This window comes from Lissotriton helveticus, chromosome 11 (genome assembly GCF_964261635.1).
Source record: "Lissotriton helveticus chromosome 11, aLisHel1.1, whole genome shotgun sequence".
In the NCBI taxonomy this organism is placed as follows: Eukaryota; Metazoa; Chordata; class Amphibia; order Caudata; family Salamandridae; genus Lissotriton; species Lissotriton helveticus.
The window spans coordinates 605,943,722-605,964,626 of record NC_136072.1 but is presented as its reverse complement, the minus strand read 5'-3'; the positions used below and the strand labels follow the sequence as shown (position 1 = coordinate 605,964,626).

General features: G+C 45.3%; 1 protein-coding gene across 3 annotated transcripts in view; it reads right to left on the bottom strand.

Annotated features, from left to right (window-relative positions):
• Positions 1–20,905, bottom strand: part of U2SURP (U2 snRNP associated SURP domain containing) — an 878,864-nt gene that overhangs the window by 454,226 nt on the left and 403,733 nt on the right. For all 3 annotated transcript variants that reach the window (XM_078666425.1, XM_078666427.1, XM_078666426.1), the window contains 2 exons: positions 14,590–14,677; positions 13,021–13,143 (listed from right to left, as the gene is read on the bottom strand). In XM_078666425.1, coding sequence (XP_078522551.1) covers positions 13,021–13,143; positions 14,590–14,677 — 211 coding nt within the window. The remainder of the gene's footprint in view (positions 1–13,020; positions 13,144–14,589; positions 14,678–20,905) is intronic.

The following is a 20,905-nucleotide window of genomic DNA, read 5'->3' as shown; positions in this document are numbered from 1 at the left end:
CTGTATAAGGTACCTTAGGTACCCCAGGGGCCTACCAGGGGCTGAAGAATGTATTGTGCCACCCCTGGTTAGCCTTCCAAACGGACACCTCAGGTCTGGACTTGCAGCCTGGGTAAGGTGGTGTACGCACCCCTTACATAGATATAGTAGACCTATATCTACCTTTACATATAGATACATATTAACCTACAAGTCACTCCTATGGTAGGCCTTGACAATCCTGAAGGCAGAGGGCTTGGTTTTGTGTGAGAGGGTGCCCTAGCATGAGCTGAGCCCCTCTGCAGCTTTCGGAACTCTCTCCTTATAGCTATTCTATGATATAGCCATACCATATACTCTTAAGTGCATTATAATCCTCGCGGTTAATGCCAACTTTGGTTTGGCTTTATCAAAACATGTCGTGTAATGTGTCAAACACTTTTGAATACTACCCGCCTGCCAATTCTGGCGGTAGGGGTAGCATTCCACCCTTCTAGAGGGAAAAGACATGTACACGAGTCTGACCTCCTGCTGCTGGACGAAACTCCGGCAGGGGAGGCCTGGACAAGAGGTTTCCTGTCCAAGGAGGTGCTGGCACCTCTCCAGAGAGGCTTTAGTGTATTGGGGCAGGGTGGGTTGCATTCAGTGAATGCTTTTCAGAAACTGCCTGGGCACACAAGGTGCTCCATGCATTTCCCAGTTCAAACCGGTTGCTGGGGCACTCAGCCCCAGCTCTGGGGCAAAACTGGACAAAGGGGAAGGGGTGTAACCACCCCCTCACCAGGTCCACCCATAGGTGGGACCTTAGAGTTAGTCCAACCCATAAACTTATATAAGTATAGGAACCCAGTCCCTAGGACTTTAGATTACCCTGGACGAAACTCTGAACAAAAAATCGTGGACCTTCGACATTTCATTTTGACTGGAAGACTGAAGAATCTCCCTTGAGGTCAAGGAGTGACCTCCCTGTTCAAACAGGCACCAAAGGAGCATCTTTGCCGGTCTGCATTTTAGAGGCTCCTGCAGGATCCCGAAGAATCTGCGACACAGGACATGGACTTCCAGACATCTCTGAAGCTGACACGAGTTCCCAGCAGAGGTGAGACCTGTAGCTGACATGAGAGACGTGGGACTGGAACTCCTGGATATCCTGCATTTTGGCAACTGCACCTACTTCCCGAAATTTCCAGAAGTTGTGCATTGGGGTATTTGAAGCCCCTGCCCCAAGCACCCTTTGCACCGAAGTACAGAGGCCAGCACTCCACAAGTGACCCGTGAGTCCCCTTTCTTCACTGCAGCTCGAAACTCCTTTGTGGTTCCTAGTCCGTTGGCTAGTGAGCCCCCACGAAGGCCAATCCTTTGTTTCTTGAGCTTTCCTGGTTGCTCCAGACGTGCTCTGACTCCCCTCCAAAGGAGGAGTCCCTCAGACGTTGCTGGTCTGAACCAAAGCCAATCTTGTCATCTTGCGTGGGTTGCTGCTGCCAAGGCTTGTTGGGTCCAATCCGGATTCTGATGCTGCAGCACTCGACATCCTTCGTGGGACAGCTCGAATCCAGCTCCTGGTCGTCGTCGACGCCTCCTGGTCCTCGTGGCTGAAGAGGCAAGCTTCACCTCTTTCACCTGAAAATACCCAACATCGGCTGGCATCTTCCTGTCGCCATCCTGGTCACTGGCTAGTGATCCAGACTCTGTCCCCTCTGCTTTTAGGTTCTTCACATCTCCGATCCGCCCTTGGATCCACCTGGACACTTTTCCTCTGGTCGCCTGCAGCATTTCTTCGCAGCTCTCCATTGGAATCGACGGCAAAACCTGACACCAAAAGGCACCTATGCACCCGGCTTCCCTGGGTGAGGTAACACGAGTACTCCGGTGCTCCCGTGGGTCTTGACTCTCGAAGTGTTTTAGTCTGAAAGGGTTCCATCGAAGTTCACCTCTAAGTGCCCTTAATCTTTAAAATTGTAACTCCATAGAAAGTCAATGGTGATTTGAGGCTGTGTTTAGACACTGCACGCATCTCCCATGGGTCTCCTGTGTCCCTACCTTGGGTGGTTCCTAGTTGCCCCAGCGGTTCTACAGGCCCTAGGCCTGCTTTCTAACCCTCACATGGTTCTTATACCACTATTTTAGTATATGGTTTGTGAGGCCCCTAGGGCATAACGTATACTGTGCAACTTATCGTATGCCAATTAAGTTCCTTGTATTGTACTTTTACCTCTGACCTCATTGAGAGAGCAGAGGGGTTGTGTTTAGAATAAATACATTATATATCAATACATTATACATACATATATATATATATATATATATATATATATATATATATATATATATATATATATATTTGATATATACCTTGTGTGGTGTACTTTCATTTGGTCATTCAAGAGATTATAGATAGGTAAAACAACTTGCTTTACTCACCTCTAAGTCTTAGCCTGAAGGCTGCTCTCCACTGCTACCACTAGGATAGCTTTCTATAAGGTCGACTTTAAACCTACCATCAATAAGGGTTGTTTGGACTAGTGCAAGGTGCCCACTAGAATAGTGGACATCATATGCCAGGCCAACTTCTCACAGTGGGTCTGCAAACAAAGATCACACCAGAAAGTCAGGGAGAACAGAACGGCCAAAGAAGCCGTCTCTCCGGACTTGACTGTCAAGGCAATAATGCTTAGTAAAAGTGTCCAGCTAGGCCCACGTGGCTGCCTGATAGATGTCTTGCAAGGGGACACCACGTCTCAATGCAGTATTAGCTGCTGTCGCCTTGGTAGAATGGGCGCACAACACCACCGGAGGTTCCTTTTTAGCCAGACAATAACAGGCTTTGATACACAAGACGACCCAGCTGGAGATAGTCCTCTTGCGTACAGCTCGGCCTTTCTTGGCGCCCACGTAGCCAACAAAGAACTGGTCATCCACCCGGAACTGTTGTGTGCGATTCAAATAGAATGAAAGCGCACGTTTTGGGTCCATATGATGGAGCCTCTCTTCCTCTCTGGAAGGGTGTGGAGGCAGAAAGAATGTGGGCAAGGTGATAGTTTGTCCAATGTGGAAGGCAGTGACAACCTTAGGCAAGAAGGAAGGACAAGTGCGCAGCACAACCTTGTCCGGATGAACCGCCAGAAAAGGAGGCTTACAGATAAGAGCCTGGAGCTCACTCAAGCGCCTAGCGGACGTGATGGAAACCAGGAAAGCAGTCTTCAAAGTCAGTAAACGAAGAGGACAGCTGTGAAGCGGCTCAAAAGGAGCGCACATCAGAAAAGTAAAAACCAGATTCAAGTCTCACTGCAGCATCACAAACAGAATAGGAGGGAAAAGGTGAGTAATGCCTTTGAGAAATCTATTAACAACAGGGGACTTGAAAAGAGAAGGCTGATCAGGGAGCCTGAGAAAGGCCGAGATTGCAGAAAGGTAGCCCATATTAGTGCTTAGAGCAGCCAGAGAAAGAAGGAACAAAAGGACCTCTAAAAGAGGAACAGAAAGGGGATCCACAGCCTTTGCTGTGCACCATGCCACAAATTTGTTCCACCTGCAGGCGTATACCGATTTAATGGAGGGACACCTTGCTGGCAGAATGACATCACAGACTTCAGCAGGTAAGCCAAAAGGAATCAACTGCCACCGCTCAATCTCCACGCATGTAGGTGGAGGCTGAACAGGTTCGGGTGGAGGACCGTCCCCTGCTGCTGCAACAGAAGATCCTCCCGAAGAGGCAGTCGGATCGGGGGATCCATGCTCATACTGGGTAGCTCGGGATACCAAACTCTTCGAGCCCAGTCCGGAGCCACAACAATGACTTGGGCCCGATCGTGCCTGATCTTCAGCACTCTGGGTAGAAATGGTATAGGCGGAAAGGCGTACAATAGACCACAGCTCCACTCGTGAGGAAAAGCGTCGCCGAGCGAGTGCCGCCTTGGAAATTCCAACGCGCAGAACAGCTGGTATTGCGCGTCCTCTTTGGTGGCAAATAGATCTAAACAAGGCTCTCCCCACTGTCGAAAGAGACCTTGTGCCACCTCCGAGTGAAGACGCCAATCGTGATCCATCAGGCACCGGCAGCTAACTTTGTCCGCCCTGGCTTTCAAAGAACCTGCCAGGTGTTGAACCGTCAACAAAATGCCTTGAGGTTCCAGCCAGAGGCGCAGAGCCTCCTGACATAGGGTCCACGACCCCACCCCGCCTTGTTTGTTGCAATAGCACATGGTGGCGGTGTGGTCTGTGAACACCTGCACCACCTACCCCTTGACAGAGGAAAGGAATGCCTTCAGTGCAAGAAGGATCGCCCGAAGCTCCAGAAGGTTGATATTGAGACGGGACTCCACCGGAGACCAGAGGCCTCTGATCTCCGCCTCTCCCATGTGGCCGCTCCATCCCCGGAGGGACTCATCCGTCACCACTTTGTGCTCCGGTTGGGGAAGGGAGAGGGATCTGGCGCTGACCCAATGCTGATTCGTGAGCCACCACTACAATTGTTGCGTCGTGCCCTCCGAGATCTGGACGTAGTCGGACAGGTTCCCCTGATGCTGAGCCCACTGGAACTTCAGGTCCCACTGCAGAGCCTGCATACGCCATCTGGCATGGTTGGTGAGCAGGAGGCCATGAGGCCCAGCAGCCTCAAGCAGCCTCAAGTTCGCCTGACCGAAACCCAGGACAAGAGCTGAAAGATCGGAATCATAAAAACGAAACTGTGTAGTGTCCAGAACCGCCCGATGAGGAGGAGCTTCTGGGAAGGTATCAGGTGCGACTTCGGCACGTTGATCGAGAACCCCAGCAAATGCAGAAGGTCGGCCGTAGGGGCGAGCCTGCTTTAAACAACCAGTTGTCGAGATAGGGGACGACTGAAACCCCTGACCGGCGCAGATGAGCTGCGACCACCACCTTCACTTTCGTGAACACCCGAGAGGGCTTGTAAGGGGAGCACGGTGAATTGAAAATGCTCCTGCCCTACCATGAAACGCAGGTAACGCCGGTGGGCCAGCAGGACGGGGATATGAAAATAAGCGTCCTGCAGGTCCAACGTAATCATACAGTCTTGCAGGTCGAGGGCAGACAAGACCTGAGCCAGCGTGAGCATCTTGAACTTCTCCTACCGGAGGAAGCGATTGAAGTTCCGAAGGTCTAAGATAGGACGCAGGCCTTTGTCCTTCTTTGGAACACAGAAGTAGTGGGAGTAGCAACCACGACCTACTTCTGGCGTCGGCACGCGCTCGACGGCCCCCTTGGCCAAGAGGGCCGCGACCTCCTGCTGGAGAAGTGCCAAGTGATCCCCCGACATGTGGTGACATTGAGGTGGCATGGCTGGGGGTGCAGTCTAGAAGGGGAGAGAGTAGCCCCTTCGGACAATCTGCAGAACCCATCTGTCCGATGTGATGGTGTGCCAGTGGTGGAGGTGATGGCGAATCTTGCCACCCACTGGCATCTGGTGGGCGTGAAATACTGGACTCGGATGGTTTGGAGGCAGTGGCAGCAGGGGGGGGTGGGACTGACCTGACCTGCACACTGGCCCCATGACCCGCAACTGCACGGAGACTGTTGCTGATCATGCTTGTGGCTTTGAAATGAACGTGCTTGGGCGCCCCTTTCTTGGCCACGAAAGGAGCGAAAAGCAGAAGCAGAAGGAGTGCGTGTGGCCAACAGGCCTAAGGACTTGGCCGTAGCCCGGGAGTCCTTAAAACGTTCCAACGCGCAGCGCAATCTGCCTGATCACCGAACAGGCGAATGCCATCAAAGGGCATGTCTATCAATGTATTCTGTAAACACCACAGAGAGAGAAAGGATCATAGGGATATTTAAAGACCTTATTCTGCATGAGCCCCGTCTCAAATTGCGTATACAAATCACTCTTTAATATTGCCAACAACTAATACACAATATGACTTACAGAAGAGTGCCCAGATTTTTCTGACATGAGGGGAGTACTAACTGGGTTTAATTTATGCATCTCTAGGATTTTTGGGAAATTCTTTCATTTACCAACAATAGCGTACACTAGTCTGTCTGGTATATTCCAGTAAGAAGTTAGTACGCGCTCTAAATTGCCAATAAAGTTTTTGTAGCCGGGACTTGGGAACTACAAACGTCATTGTGATGACGTTAATATGTAGTTTTGTGAGTGCCCGCGAGGGTTGGAGCGGGAATTCACGGAGCCCGTCTGCACATCGGCGATCGTTTGTTGCAGTGTAGTATGATTTGGGAAGAGAAGTTTAATGTTGCCCGCAGAGATCATCCAGATAGAGTTGGGTATGAGAGGGGGAGCCAGAACGGGATGCGTGCAGCATGTTTGGGCGGTTGGTTGAACAGAACTACAAGTACCATCTTGTTGGTGTCATGGAGTAGTTCTGCGTGTGCTCGCGAATTTTGAAAATCTGGTCACGCAATGAATATGTAGAAACCGAGGATCCATTTGAATAAAGTGGCCCTTTCCACACAAGGTAATTAAAAATGTAATTATTATTCGAACGTTGAGCACAGTATATGCTTGTATATTGGATCCTCGGATGACGGATCAGTGTTGACCGACAGGAGGCAGGTTTCAGTGTTACCGGGACCAGCCCTCTATCTGACTCATAAATATGCCCAACCTGAGCCGTTCGTTGCCTCCCCCTTGACTAAGGTTACGTCAGAGGCAACGACAGACAGGTGGGTTGTTTGTTTGGAATGTTCAAGGAGCGTTTGTGACGGTCCGAATATTACATCTTTTACAAATAGACAGGTCACGTGTGGTTCTCTAGTTAGTGCTATCTAGAGCGAAAACTGCCTTTTTCTAAACATAGAATGAGTTTTTCGAAGCTTCCTCATTGTTAATTTTCTGAGGTTTTTACCCATCCCTTTTTAAGGCACACAACTGTTTGTAAATATTTGCTCTTTCTTTGAGATTGAGACAAGATTTGCTGAGTACACCTTGATAGGGGAAAGAAGGGTTTTTCTACGTAGTTGTTACATGCTGTGTTTTCACAAGTTGGGTTTTACATACTGTACATATTGTGAGTTGTTGAATATCAGGAATTTTGAGATCCCGGCTTGGGTCCTTTGTGAATCAGCTTTTGTATGTGAAAGTTAGACGATAGATGGGGCTGTAATTATAGAAAGTGAAGGTTGAAGAAGCCCTTGTGTTTCTTGCTTTACTATATGGTTTCCCTTGCTTCACTTTCACAGAGCGGGCCTCCATTTCCTGAGCTTGGTCCAGGTGAGGTGAGTCCAATCCCCGGTCAAGCTGGGTGAGCACAAAAACTGTTTCTGAATTTGCATATATTTGCTACAGGAATATAGTGGAGTAAAGAGCATATTGACAGTAACTTGTTATTTAACTTCCTTGTTTTTAGATGATAGCCACATTCCTTGATGTGGAGGATTAGTACAAGCAGGTTGTAACGTCTCCCTGTATGCTCACTTATATCCTTTTTGCATATAAGTTTTTCACTTTTTTGCAGTAGCAAAAGTTAGAGAGCAGAGGCCCTGAAGAAAGCCGTGGGATTTGTTTCCCTACTGGCTGAAACATGTTGGCCCGTCTGCAGTTATTGTTTGAAACTGCTCATATAAAAATTACGGAAAAGACGACCTGACCAAGGTTCAGCACAACCATAACAAGAGTATAATGAGTATAAGCCTGGTGCAGCACACTTCCCGTGCCCGTCGCCACAGGGCACAAAAACGATCAGCAAATTTCTTCAGATAACGGAAGGCTCACTCATTCAAATATCAGATAGAATCCTTTTTAGTCCAAATTATAGAGTTCTTTATTACAGAAAATATGCCAAACAGGTTGTACAGCCAACGCGTTTGTTGAAACTGCTGTTTTGCACTGTTCTTGTTTTTTACTAGGGGTTGAGCTGATATTCTAATAAAAAGTGTTTTTCCGCCTCTTCACCCTATTTTATTCACCACCTTTTTTGTGTTTTGCACTGCACCTATTCTCATATGATCTATAACTTATGGTGGAAAGTGATTGTGGGTTTGATCCATTTCAGCCTAATATCGTGGGTATGGTAATAGGTCTCTATGATCAAGAGACAGACCATCCCGACATGGATGACCAAATGAGAAGAGTGATCATTACGATATATTGATGGGAATCCATTTAGCTGTATGTGGATCTCGCTGGTAATCACTTGTCTTTATGCTCTTCTCTACTATTGTCTCCTGTCTTTTTTAGGCTTGAAGGGAACTTGTGTCCTGACTCACTTAGCAAGGAGTCGAAGCCAGTGAGCTACTTTAATGGCTTTTTTTAAGACCCCCAGTTTTTCGTGTTATTATAATATCAATGTATTCTGGACATCCCCAGAAAAGCCAGTGGTCCTCAGCCAGGTGTGGCGATGTTACGCCACTGTCGTTGAGATCGCCCTGCCCAGCGAGTCAGCCATTTCAAGACCACAACGGATGGTGAATTTGGCTGTGTCTCTCCCCACAGTAATAGCTTGGGAGAGTATGGTCCGAGCCTCCACCGAACTCTGAGGCAGCACTTGCGCAACCGTATCCACACAGAATGGGAATAATGGCCCAAAAGACATGCAGGGTTGACAGACCGCAATCCTAAACTGGCGGAAGAAAAAATGTTCTTCCCAAACTTCTCCAGTTTCTTGGATTCCCTGTCCAGAGGTGTGGAAGGAACGCGCTCCAGGACGCAGAGGCTTGGACAACCAAGCTCTCAGGGGTAAGGTGTTGGGAGAGGAAAACAGGGTCGCCCGGGGCTGAGCGATGTCGTCAGGCTATGTTCTTGTCCACAGGAGCCCACGTGTTGGGCCTGGACCAGGTGCTCAAAAGAACGCCTGAGAGTGCGTCGTTAAAGGGCAGCAGCGGCTCCGTAGAAGACGACGCTGGCCGAAGCATCTCTGTCAGGAGGTTAGTCCGGACAGCCACGGTAGGAAGCTCGAGGTGGAGAGCCTCGACTGCCCTACGCAATATCATAGAGTATGAACCACCCTGCTCCGTATCCACGTTAGAAGGAGACACTGTGCCAGGTTACGGAGCATAATCCTGGTCACCTGCATCCCCCGGATCCTCATCCCAGTCCGGGTCTAATTCGTATTGTGCTGTGAGAAGGTCCTCAGACCCCTCCCAGTCCTCCCCGTCCTCCACAGCCTGCCGAACAGGTGGAACATAAGGAGGTCGGTGAACAAAGGGAAAGAAATTCCCAAATGGTGTCGGAATCGGCGTTGGTCGACCCCCTTCTGGCACTGGCTCCACGTCAGGGAGGAGGCCAGGTGCGGCGTTGGCGCCGTCAATGTCAGTGGAGGTCGTACAGGGCCAACCGACATGAACGGGGATCCATGCCTGGATCCATGAGGGTCTCTCTGCGTCGAGGTCAAAGCCAGCGACGCCGAAGACCGAGGATCCACAACCCGAAGGCGCATAGGCGGGGCCAGACGGTCCGAAGACACGTGCCATTGCTGACAGGAACCAATGGACCCGGAAAGGGCGGGTAGGCCATCGCCAACCGCGGAGGGCGATACTACCTGCATCCTCAGCCACGAGGGTAAGGCGAAGAGTGAAGGCGCTTCTTTGACTTTTTGTGATTCGCCTTACCTGACTCAGAGTGCGAAGACTTCGAATGGTGGTGATGGCTCCGTGACCGGACCCTTGAACTCCCATGGGACCTGGAACAGCGAGGAGGAGCAGACTCCCGGGCCTCTAGCCACTTTCCGGACTGCTGCCACAAAGTTTTCAGGGCCATGGCCTGGCAGTGGGGGCACGACTCTGAATCGTGGTCGTGCCCCAGGCAGTAGAGACGCTCACGATGCGGGTCCGTCACCGACATCGTGCGGGGACAGACCACGCAAGACTTAAAATCAGGCATCCCTATACACCTAGAGTATAAGTAAACAAAAAAAAAGAGACAAAAGTCCCAAAAAACTCACTCTAAAAGTTACTGGGGGTACCGCTCTCTCCGGATTTGCGCTTGCTGGCGCGGAAAAATAAAGAACTGACGTCAGCACCCGTGGGTGCATCTAAGTAGCTTCAGCGACGTCATCTCGCGACTACGACGCAAACGACGTACGCGGAGCCGTACGACAACGCCTACCGATGCGCAGGGGTACTGCTGACGAAAACTTTCCGTATCCAGTATGATGCCTGAGGATATTCTAAGGTAAGCAATCTATCACTAACGTGTCTCTTTCAGATTGAGTATTTAGTTTGTCGCCTGACACCAGGAAAACAGATTCGCCTGACTAAAGAAGAAGGACAAAGACTAGCTGAAGCACGCACAAACTGTGGACTTGGCACCAAACTCTGCCTGCCTGCTCCTGTCTTGACAGTTGCAAAGACCCGACTTGTCCTGCAGCTGAACATCCTCCAAAAGCCTTGTAGGGCTGCCAGCACTTTGCCAACCAGCTAGCATCTCCCTAGAAGTGGAGGAGTCACTTCCCTGCAGCCACCAATCACCATTTGTTGACCACCGGAAACATCAAAGCAGAATCAATACTGGAGGAGGTCACTGAGCGTGAAGGAGGTCTGCCCCATCGATCCATTTAGTCTTCGAGAACCTGAGCCACCCTGGCGGCAACCTGTACCAATTTCCAGAGTTCAAGTGTCTGGTACAAGCTCTAAGGCTTGTTTATACTCAACCCGAACACTACCCCAGCCAAATCAACCTGCACGACAAGGGACTCCAACAGAGGCCAGCTCCACACCAGAAGTAATCTTGCTGTATTTCCTCTACCTCTTCTGCAGATGCGCCAAGAACTGTGAGAGCCTCAAACTCACAGACCCGCAGGACAAAACACCTATGAACCCGAGTACCCCAGCCCCTATCCACTGGGTTCTGCCAGACAGGTCCCCCCTTGCAGCCTTTCTTTGCAGGCAATGTTCCCTATTGACTTCCACGTGTAGCGTTCGGGGCTACCACCGCTGAAAGCACCTCTGTACCCAGACACCACAGAGCAGGTAAACCTGAACTCTTGGTGCTTTCTTGGACCTTGGCACCTACTTACCTTAAGTACAGAAAAACAGTCCTGTAAGTCATTTGCAAGTGACCCTTTGCAGTGTATGTTCATACCTCAAATCTGATATCTGTATTTTCTGCGTTTCTGAAAATGCTAACTTGAAAAGTGTTTACCTGATCTAGAAACTCTTGGTGTCTAAATTAATTTTTAAAATCTGTGGTATTCTTATAAATTGGTGTTGGATTTCCTTCTGTAGTGTGTAATGTATTGACTCTGTGTATGCAACAAATGCCTATCACTCCCCTATGATAAGCCCATGGCTGCTCAACCACAGTACAACAAATAGAGCACCCTGGGATTGTTAAAGCAAGCCCATGTACACTAATAGGGGATACCAGGACTCTTTGCAGCCTCCAACTCATTTTGGTACACTATATAGAGAGCAAGCTTCCTACACGTATTATCCCAAAAGGCAAGCTTCAAAGGCGAAGCAGCCTTCGAAGGGCAAAGGGAGGAACACTTGGGCCTGCTCTATTGTTTAAGTAGACAGGTTAGACCCTGCACTAGGGAAGGGGAAGCCAGTAGTCAACATGGTTTTCTAGGGGCGTGTAGTACCCTTGGAAGCCACACCTCAGGGTTGGGCTAGAGAGCTCTGGACCCTGAGAGAGAGGTTCAGTCATCTTGGGAGTGGGCTTAATGGTGCCTCCTAGGATAGCAAGATGGTCATCAGGAGGACAGGAACCTGGATGCCCATTGGCTATTGGCACTCGGAACTCAGATCTCGACTAACCTGGATTGGAGGGAGGACTGAAGAGTCGCTGATCTGCTGGAGCGTGGAAGCGTGGAACCAGCAAAGAGAGAGTGCACCAGAGTTCTAAACCTGGTAACTAATAAAGGAGAGGTACTGCACCTGCTGTGTTCTTCTCAAGAAGCAGCCTTCTCCATTGTCCAGCCAAAACCAACAGGCTCAAGGGTCAGTGAGCTGACCTCCTGTACACAGCACTGGGACACAACAGCTGAGGAACCGGCAAGTTGGCAGCCAAAGTCTTCAGGCCACTGCAAACCGCCACCATGCAGCACTAGGGACCAATACTCAACACAAAATGTTACTCCCGAGTTTGCTGACCCCAGGAGTGCCATTGAGGTGCAGCTGGAATCATGAGTAAGAGTTATTTGCCCAGGATGGATTGGCCTGTGACCGCGATACTGGGCCACCAGTAGGCCAGAAGAAAATGGACTTCTGCCAGCACCGAGAGGACTTCCAGGAACGTCTACCCTGTGACCAGGACCACCTCACCTCCTTTGTGGACTGTGGAATAGTCGTAGCACGACTACCATCAACAACACTGCATCCACAGCATTATTTGGGCACCTTCAGCATCCTTCATCCCTTGCAAGAGGACTACTTTCATTTGAAAGTCCTGCAATAGATAAAAGTGATTGAGCACTTCAACTACTGAAGTAACTGTCTCTGAGGACCTTGTTGGTCTCCCGGACAGGCTCTCTACTGGAGTTGGTTGCCTAAAGTGACTTAAAAGACAGCCTTCCAGCTAGCCAAACATTTTTGTTGAATTTTCCAGTGCTCGTTAGCAGCTGTGTGAAATAACCTGATTTACATTACCTTGTAAATACTACGTATATCTCTGGAAGCCTCCAGTGGAACTTTTCCATTGTGGTGTATATAAATACAGTCTATTTCCATAAATTGCTGCCTGTTTTCATCGGTGTCTTGTTGATTTCTTCTTAAATTGTTTTGGTGCTATTCGAATGCTTTGCACTTGTTCATTTGCTGCACAGAGCTACAGCTCCCCAGTGTTGAGCTGAAGGTTCAACAAACGAAATCCAAGGGTCCTAACAGGGTTGGTACATGTACTGCACGGTGAGGTTGCACAACCACACCATATAATACACCCCATTTTCTCACAAACATGATCTCAATTTAGAAGTATTGTATATAAATGTGTGTTGTGTGAACATCCTGAAAATCTGGCCTAGGACAAGCACCACCGCACCAATATTGGGTGCCCCTGGAATAAGCAGCCACATTTTCTTATTTAAATGAAGATTTATAAGAGCATAAAGACTAATAAGTCCTTTCCATCCAACATCATTTTACATACACCTCAGATATGCACTATTGGACAATAACCTCTTCATTTACCTCTGGTTCTTTAACCTCTACAACGTTAACAAGACCCAAGAAAACATTTTGTAGTTTTATCAGGAAAGGTTCGGGGTAAATTGTCCAGTCTTCCCAGGCTCTAAAACAAGCCATCACTCGTTGCTAAAAAAAATCAACAAAAAAAATAAAAATCAGATATTAGCAGCTTAAATAAACAATTGAAATGTGAACACAAAAGGACCGCAAATTAAATACAGCATTGCACAGTTTTCTTATCAAATAAGGAATAGCAACGATTACAGTGGACAGCAGCAAGGTCTAAAACAACCCGGTTTCAAAACAAGATGTGATTCTAGTACAAGTATGTGGCGAATGAATAGAGAAGAGGGTCAGAAATCTGCTCAAATCTGTAGCAGAGCGCAACAACCTAGAAATTCCCGAAGGCATTTAATTAATAGTCTTAGTTGGGCTGAATTTGGATACCATTAGCATAAAGACCAAGTTGGGAATGGAATAGGGGCCCCACAAACTCATTACTGGAATAATTCTTTGCTGCTCTTCTCACTTTTTAGGGCGATTCTGCCACTTAAGTATAAAGGTCCTCATGGCTCCTGGGTAACTCACCCCTTTGGGGCATCTGCAAAGTGATCTAAAGTCAGCGGGTTCTTGTTCTTTGTCAACTGGATCAGATGCCAGCCCTTACCCCTCTGCTCCCTGAGCAGTTCAGATTCTTCTTTTAAGTCAATGGGCAGTAGTGACTCATCTGGAGTCAAGGCCTGGCACCGCTCTAGAGGAATACCATCTACCTAAAGTTCATATCACTAGCAAATATCCTCTGTAGACTGATGCACTTGATCTCATCGTGATGAACAAGTTACTGGTTAGAAGAGGGAAGTTTTTATCTAACACTCCAGAGATCCTGATCTGCGTTTCTCAAGGATTGAAGGCTGACACGTAGCAATGGGGCCAGTTTTAATGAGTTGTGGATTCTCTTTCAGACAGCCTCGGCAAACTTCCCCTCCTTATAACCAAGGAAAGCGGGAACAGTGGTTTCGAGGATACACACACAGTCTTGGGGCACAGAACAGATTTAATTGGGCCAAAAGCTGTGGGTACTCTTCTACACAAGAGCACAACCAGCTGCCGCCAATTCTCAGCATCCCAATACCATGGTAAGGGAGAGAGCAATACTAACTACCCTCTACTACAAGAGTAGGGTGCTGGGGAGCTAGATATGGTGTAGGAGGATGGATTAGAGTGAGACAGAGATGGAGTGCACTTTGTCTAATTGTGTAATAGTAGCACTTTTATCTAATAATTAGGCTTATAACAAGCAAGGAGCACATGACTTTAAATTCAACTGGGGGGACAAAATATATGAGGGCTAATTATTTCTTATTTATATATTTTTAAAGTGGAGAGGCACAGCTTTTCCAACCTGTGGTAGATATCCACACCCTACACCAACAGATTAAAAACAACACTTCAATATGACAGTTGATAATTGGAGGATGAGTAAAGGAATTCGTAAACTTTCAAAAGCTGTTAGGAGTCAGGTTTTAAGATGCCTGTGGAAGGACTGCATGTATAGCGAATGCTTATAATTACCTTAAAGTTTTCAGATTGCAAATGACCTTGTATAGCTCGATAGGCAGTATTGAGATCAGCAAATATCTGGCTTAACTTAGCTTCAAAACTACAAGAAAAAAGTGTATGATAAATGTACAGTTAAATTATCAGTCTAAAGTCTTTCCAGACTAAATTTCAAGTACATTTTCCTTATTTCTTTTAATTGAGACTTACCACCCCTTGCGCTGGAAAATTCAAGTAGCAATGCTACAAACAGAAAGGCAAATGTCCTTTTTGATAGCTAAGAAACATTTCTCTTTACAGTTACAAAGTAATGGTATGTGAATAAAAAAACATTTAAAGTGACATTAAAGTTAGGCGTTCGAGTAACACAAAATCTAACGTTTAAAAAACAAAAAAGCACTGAAATTCACCAGTTATAGTGTACTGAGATACCTATAACTTCCAACCCCACCATTCACAGCTTATACCCTCACATATTACATCACTATAGCATGTTTAATAAGATAGCTGGTGAAATCACTCAAAAATCCACAGCTAAATACAGTACAGCGTTACTTGTGAACACTTGTGGATGCATACCATGTTAATAGCAGAAGTGCTTTAGTCAAGTGTGGCTGTGCATGTTCAAAGTTATATTGTGCACAGTTTTCAAATCAATTAAAGTTTGGGGTGCCATTAGTACTCTATGTTAAACAAGGTAAAGGCTGAGCACATATGATGTGGGTTGCAGAGCTGTCCTTCAAGACAGACTATTCCTTGAAGCCAAAGCATCTTGCAAAAAAAATATGAGTAAGCCCAAAGCTTCTGTCGACAATAGATTACCAAGCAGTGTATATCAGGGCAAGTGCAAGTGTTAAGCACTTGTAACACAGTGATACAGACCAATTCTTTATAGCGAGGATTTTTAAAAAGGTGTGGGGGTTCATTTTCAGAGTCATCAATAATGTCATAAATCATGTAACTGAACATGTGAGTGATTTCCTATGGGACGTCATAAGCAGTGCATGGTGGGGATGCAAGATATGGTTAGCTCACTGAACAATAACTGGCCAAACCATTGTGTTTTTTTGTATGACTTTAGTTTTTACAATATTTCAAAACCTAAATGCAACAATACTTTAAACTTAGATTTGTTCAGCAAATTTCGGAGGTTTTATTAAAATGTAAAATAAGATCTTTTTAATATACCTAGATATAACATCTCGTTTTAACTTTTTTTCTTTTAATAGATAAACACATTACCTACTGGCGATAGCCAGTAGGTATAGATAGTTAGGACCTAGCTACCATAGGAAATCCGCAACATTCTATTGGGAATAACTTTTGCGCCGGTTGAGCAATTTGCGTGTAATTTTCCAAAATTTTGGCCAGCTCCGCTGCGCTCCTTCCCTGAAAGTTTCGGGGGGATTCGTGAAGTAGGGGCTGAGAAAAAAGGGGGTCCTAAAACGTGTTTTCCCCATGTTAATTTCCATAGGACGTTCTGACAAGGCTACAGCCTGAACCGAATTACACCAAACTTGGCAAAATTGTAGGGACTGGTACGCAGAAGTGTCTTTGCTATATTTGGTGAAAATTGCTCCAGTGGTTTTTATGAAAATTAACTTCAAAAACACATATCTGGGCGGAGCCTAACCACACATCTCATCGTGAGATCTGATTGCCTGTCAGCACTTCATCCAAGAAGTGTTGGCAGCAATCTTGGGACCAATATACATGATAGCACCTCATTAAAAAGCATTGTAGTTATTAGAGGGTTTTAGGACTTTAGTTACATTATAAATCATTTGTTGATGGTACCATACTCATTTTAGGAATTGTGGTGTGTTCTAAGGTGATTTTACCATGTGAAAAAGCCTTCTTCTGGGATATCATGAATCATGTTTGAAAGAAAACTATTATCTCATGCTTTTACCACAGTGGTTTGGAAGGGGATCTATAAGCTTAACTGAAAGCATATTTTCTGTAAATTCACATTATCTTTCTCAGTCATGTGAGCATGAAGTCTGACATTCTCAGTAAAACATGTACAACCAACAAGGACAGAGACAGTCAGTTGATTCTTTTGTGTTCTACTGCAGTCTCCTAGAGTGTTCTAGAGAACAACTAGAGCGCTAACAGTCCTACTTATTACAAAGGTATGGCACACCTGAAGCCATCTTGATTGGAATAAAGTGGTAACTCTTAAAACATTTAATTTAAAAAGGAACAAAATGAGGGTGTATATTTTGCCATAGAAAGTATGATTAGTGCTTGCAGAAAGAAAAATTAGGGCACATTTTGAGTGACTTCCCAAATCCTCTTCTATTTCATTAAAAAATTCTGACATGCAATTTCCCGAGATGGCCACCAGAGACAAAAGAGCCCAAATGTAGCCCCAATATCACCCAGATGTAGCCCAAGTATAGCCCAATGACAGAATGTCCCAGAGTGTTCTAAAGAACAAATAGAGCGCTAACAGTCTTACTTATGACAAAAGTATGGCACACCAGAAGCCATCATGATTGGAATGAAGTGTTAAGTCTGAAAACAATTAATTTAAAAAGGAACAAAATGAGGGGGTTCATTTTGCCATAGAAAGTATGATTAGCAGCAGACTTCCCTGGTGAGCAGTAGCTTTACTACAGTGATCTAATGAGCAACTAGAGAGCTAACATTCAGAATTTATGGCAAATGTGTGACACATCTGAATAAAAAATGTTGTGAGGAAGGCACTCCTGGTTCAATATCTCGAATTGTTAATATAGAAAATATGTTCAAAGCGTGCTGCGGAGGTGCGCGCAATGTCCTGATTGCGCCTGAAACTTGAAATTATAACCAAGCGTACCCGCTTGTCCTCTGCGCACTGTTGCTCATCCCAGTTGGGTATACAAAAAGTTCAACAAATATGTATCAAAAGATTCCACACATAATTCGATTGCGATTTCAATCAGTGTATTTTTTACTTCAATTGTTTGCTGAACGTTGATAATCCATTAGAATATTATTCAAATCCATAATATCCGATTTACATGTGCATTGCATTCATTTTTGGAAGTCCAATGTTTTAGTTTTTTTTACAAGGAATGCTTGGATGCCCAATGCATTTCGGGCCCCACGGCCCTTCATCAGGGGCTATACCGCCACTCCGGACTAATGCATCCGGAGGATGCATTAGTGAGTAGTAGAGAGTAGTAGATAGTGAGTAGTAAAGAGTGAGTAGTAGAGAGTGAGTAGCAGAGTGAGTAGTAGAGTGAGTAGTAGAGTGAGTAGTAGAGAGTGAGTAGAAGAGAGTAGTAGAGAGTGAGTAGCAGAGTGAGTAGTAGAGTGAGTAGAAGAGAGTAGTAGAGAGTGAGTAGAAGAGAGTAGTAGAGAGTGAGTAGCAGAGTGAGTAGTAGAGTGAGTAGAAGAGAGTAGTAGAGAGTGAGTAGAAGAGAGTAGTAGAGAGTGAGTAGTAGAGAGTGAGTAGTAGAGAGTAGTAGAGAGTGAGTAGTAGAGAGTGAGTAGTAGAGAGTAGTAGAGAGAGAGTAGTAGAGAGAGAGTAGTAGAGAGTGAGTAGTAGAGTAGTAGAGAGTGAGAAGTAGAGAGTGAGTAGTAGAGAGTAGTAGATAGTGAGTAGTAAAGAGTGAGTAGTAGAGAGTGAGTAGTAGAGAGTAGAGAGTAGTAGAGAGTGAGTAGTAGAGAGTAGTAGAGAGTGAGTAGTAGGGAGTGAGTAGTAGAGAGAAAGTAGTAGAGAGTAGTAGAATAGTAGAGAGTGAGTAGTAGAGAGTGAGTATTAGAGAGTAGTGAAGTAGTAGAGAGTAAGTAGTAGAGAGTAGTGGAGAATATTCCAAAGTTTGGCACAGCACCACTTGCACAATAAGTCCAATCAAATCATATCACTTAGAGTCCTTATTGAAGCGCTGAATCTTGGTGTATATTCAAATGCTTTTATTTTCCTTAAGTTCATGTACCACAGCCAGCTGACGCGTTTCGTTCTGTACAACAGAACTTCTTCAGGGCGTTCTTATTTCCTTCAAGTTATGTCGGTATCCTGTTGTCATATAACTAGGTATTTCTTCCAAATGTTAGACAAGACGTAAGTACATTCTTATTCAAAGTGACTAGGTATCAATTTTACCCACACAATTCGGGCAGACTTGAGTAATTTATAGCATCCTCAAAGTCAGTCTTTCAAAAATTCCAAAGTATAGGACATGATAATCCAAATCCAAATGTTTCTCAAGAAAAGTCATTTTCAATCGATCGGAATTTCGGCGTTTGGGCAGATATGACCCAGGGACCCCCAGTATGCAAGGGGAATTAGTCTCCCCTCTGCAAACGCGCCAGTGGCCTGCGTTGCATAGCCTCATTACACCTCTGTGCAATGCAGCCCCCTGGCGCATACTGGAGGTTCCAGGTGGGCTAGTTGGCCCCCAGGGACCCCCAGTATGCAAGGGGAATTAGTTCCCCCTCTTCAAACATGCACGGGGGCTGCGTTGCAGAGAGGTGTAAAAAAGGGTGTGGCCTCATTACACCTCTCTGCAATGCAGCCCCCTGGCGCATACTGGAGGCTCCTGGTGGGCTAGTTGGCCCCCAGGGACCCCCAGTATGCAAGGGGAATTAGTTCCCCCTCTGCAAACGCGCCAGGGGGCTGCATTGCAGAGAGGTGTAACAAGGGGCATAGCCTCATTACACCCTTGCAATGCAGTCCCCTGGCGCATACTGGAGATTCCTGGTGGGCTTTCAGGTCTTATATAGTTAGGCATTAGCATTAAAAAAAACTTTGAAATTCACTGAAAAAAACATAGGTTTCAGGCCTTATATAGTTAGGAATTCTCATTTAAAAACCTTGCAAATTCACTGAAAAAAACATAGGTTTCAGGCCTTATTTAGTTAGGAATTAGCATTTAAAAAACCTTTGAAATTCACTGAAAAAACCATAGGTTTCAGGCCTTATATATTTAGGAATTAGCATTTAAAAAACCTTTAAAATTCACTCAAAAAACTATAAGTTTTAGGGGTGTTATGGTTAGCTGGACATTTCACTCATACAAAAACCATTGAAATTGCTCCTATATAGTTAGTTGTAATAACTATATTTCGCGCACCCGCAATCCACTGCTGATGATGTCACATATTACATCATTCATGACATGGTCAGTGACATCACTGATGACATCTCAAATGACATCACTGATGACATCATCCACGTGACAATCACATACACCTTTTTATACACTAGTAAAATCTTTCATCACTCTTTGTAAAATAAAGAGTATCATATTTGAATCCATTGTTACAGCAACACAAGTATCTAAAAACCCACTCAGTGATTTTAGATGTATACACACATCTAATCACTTACCTGTAGATTCACTCATACATGCGGTCAATGAACAATAGAACACTATCAAAAATACTTATACACCTAAATCGACATTACACACCAGCACACATCCTATTCACATATGAAGTCATCCTACTCACTTATGCAAACAATGGATCATACTTACTTAGCTACACACTTATACAAACACAACTTCATCTATTCATTTAGATAGTAAGTCATACTTAGTGAATTATAAAATCATTATTACAAGTATAAAGTTATCCATACAGTCACTCACACAATCATTGAGTCTTATGTATACTTATTAATATACAACAACTGACACATACAATGCCTTTTATTTTTCTAGTTTGTTGGACATGTACCATTCTAGTTTGTTGGACATGTACCATTGAGAAATATATTTGCTCATCACCACACCCATAAAGATATTCACTCACCCAAACAACTGTTAGAACATGTCATTTTAACTTCATTTATCTAGTGAATCAACTATTCACACATCTTTGGGCAGTCACACAACCCCCACCGAACCACACACACATTCACTCTCCCATTCAAATACTCGGTTAACTAATCAATAACTAATACAAACTTTCACATAGCTAGTAACTAACTGGAGAAACAGTTTACACAACAACTGAAAGCGATACAGATATTCAAACAGTTTAGTCACTATCCACTATATTTTGTGAGACACTATAAATTGGTCAAGTAAACAGTCAATTACACTGCTACTATATCCTCCATCCAAATATTTATTTTTATATATCCACTCATTCTTCAATGCAAATTGCTATATATATATAATGCATATTTAAATAACGAAGCAAACCACATTCACTGGATGATGTCATCAGTGATGTCATCAGTGATGTCATCAGTGATGTCACTGACCATGTCATGAATGATGTAATGTGACATCATCAGCAGTGGATTGCGGGTGCGCGAAATATAGTTAGTACAACTAACTATATAGGAGCAATTTCAATGGTTTTGTATGAGTGAAATGTCCAGCTAACT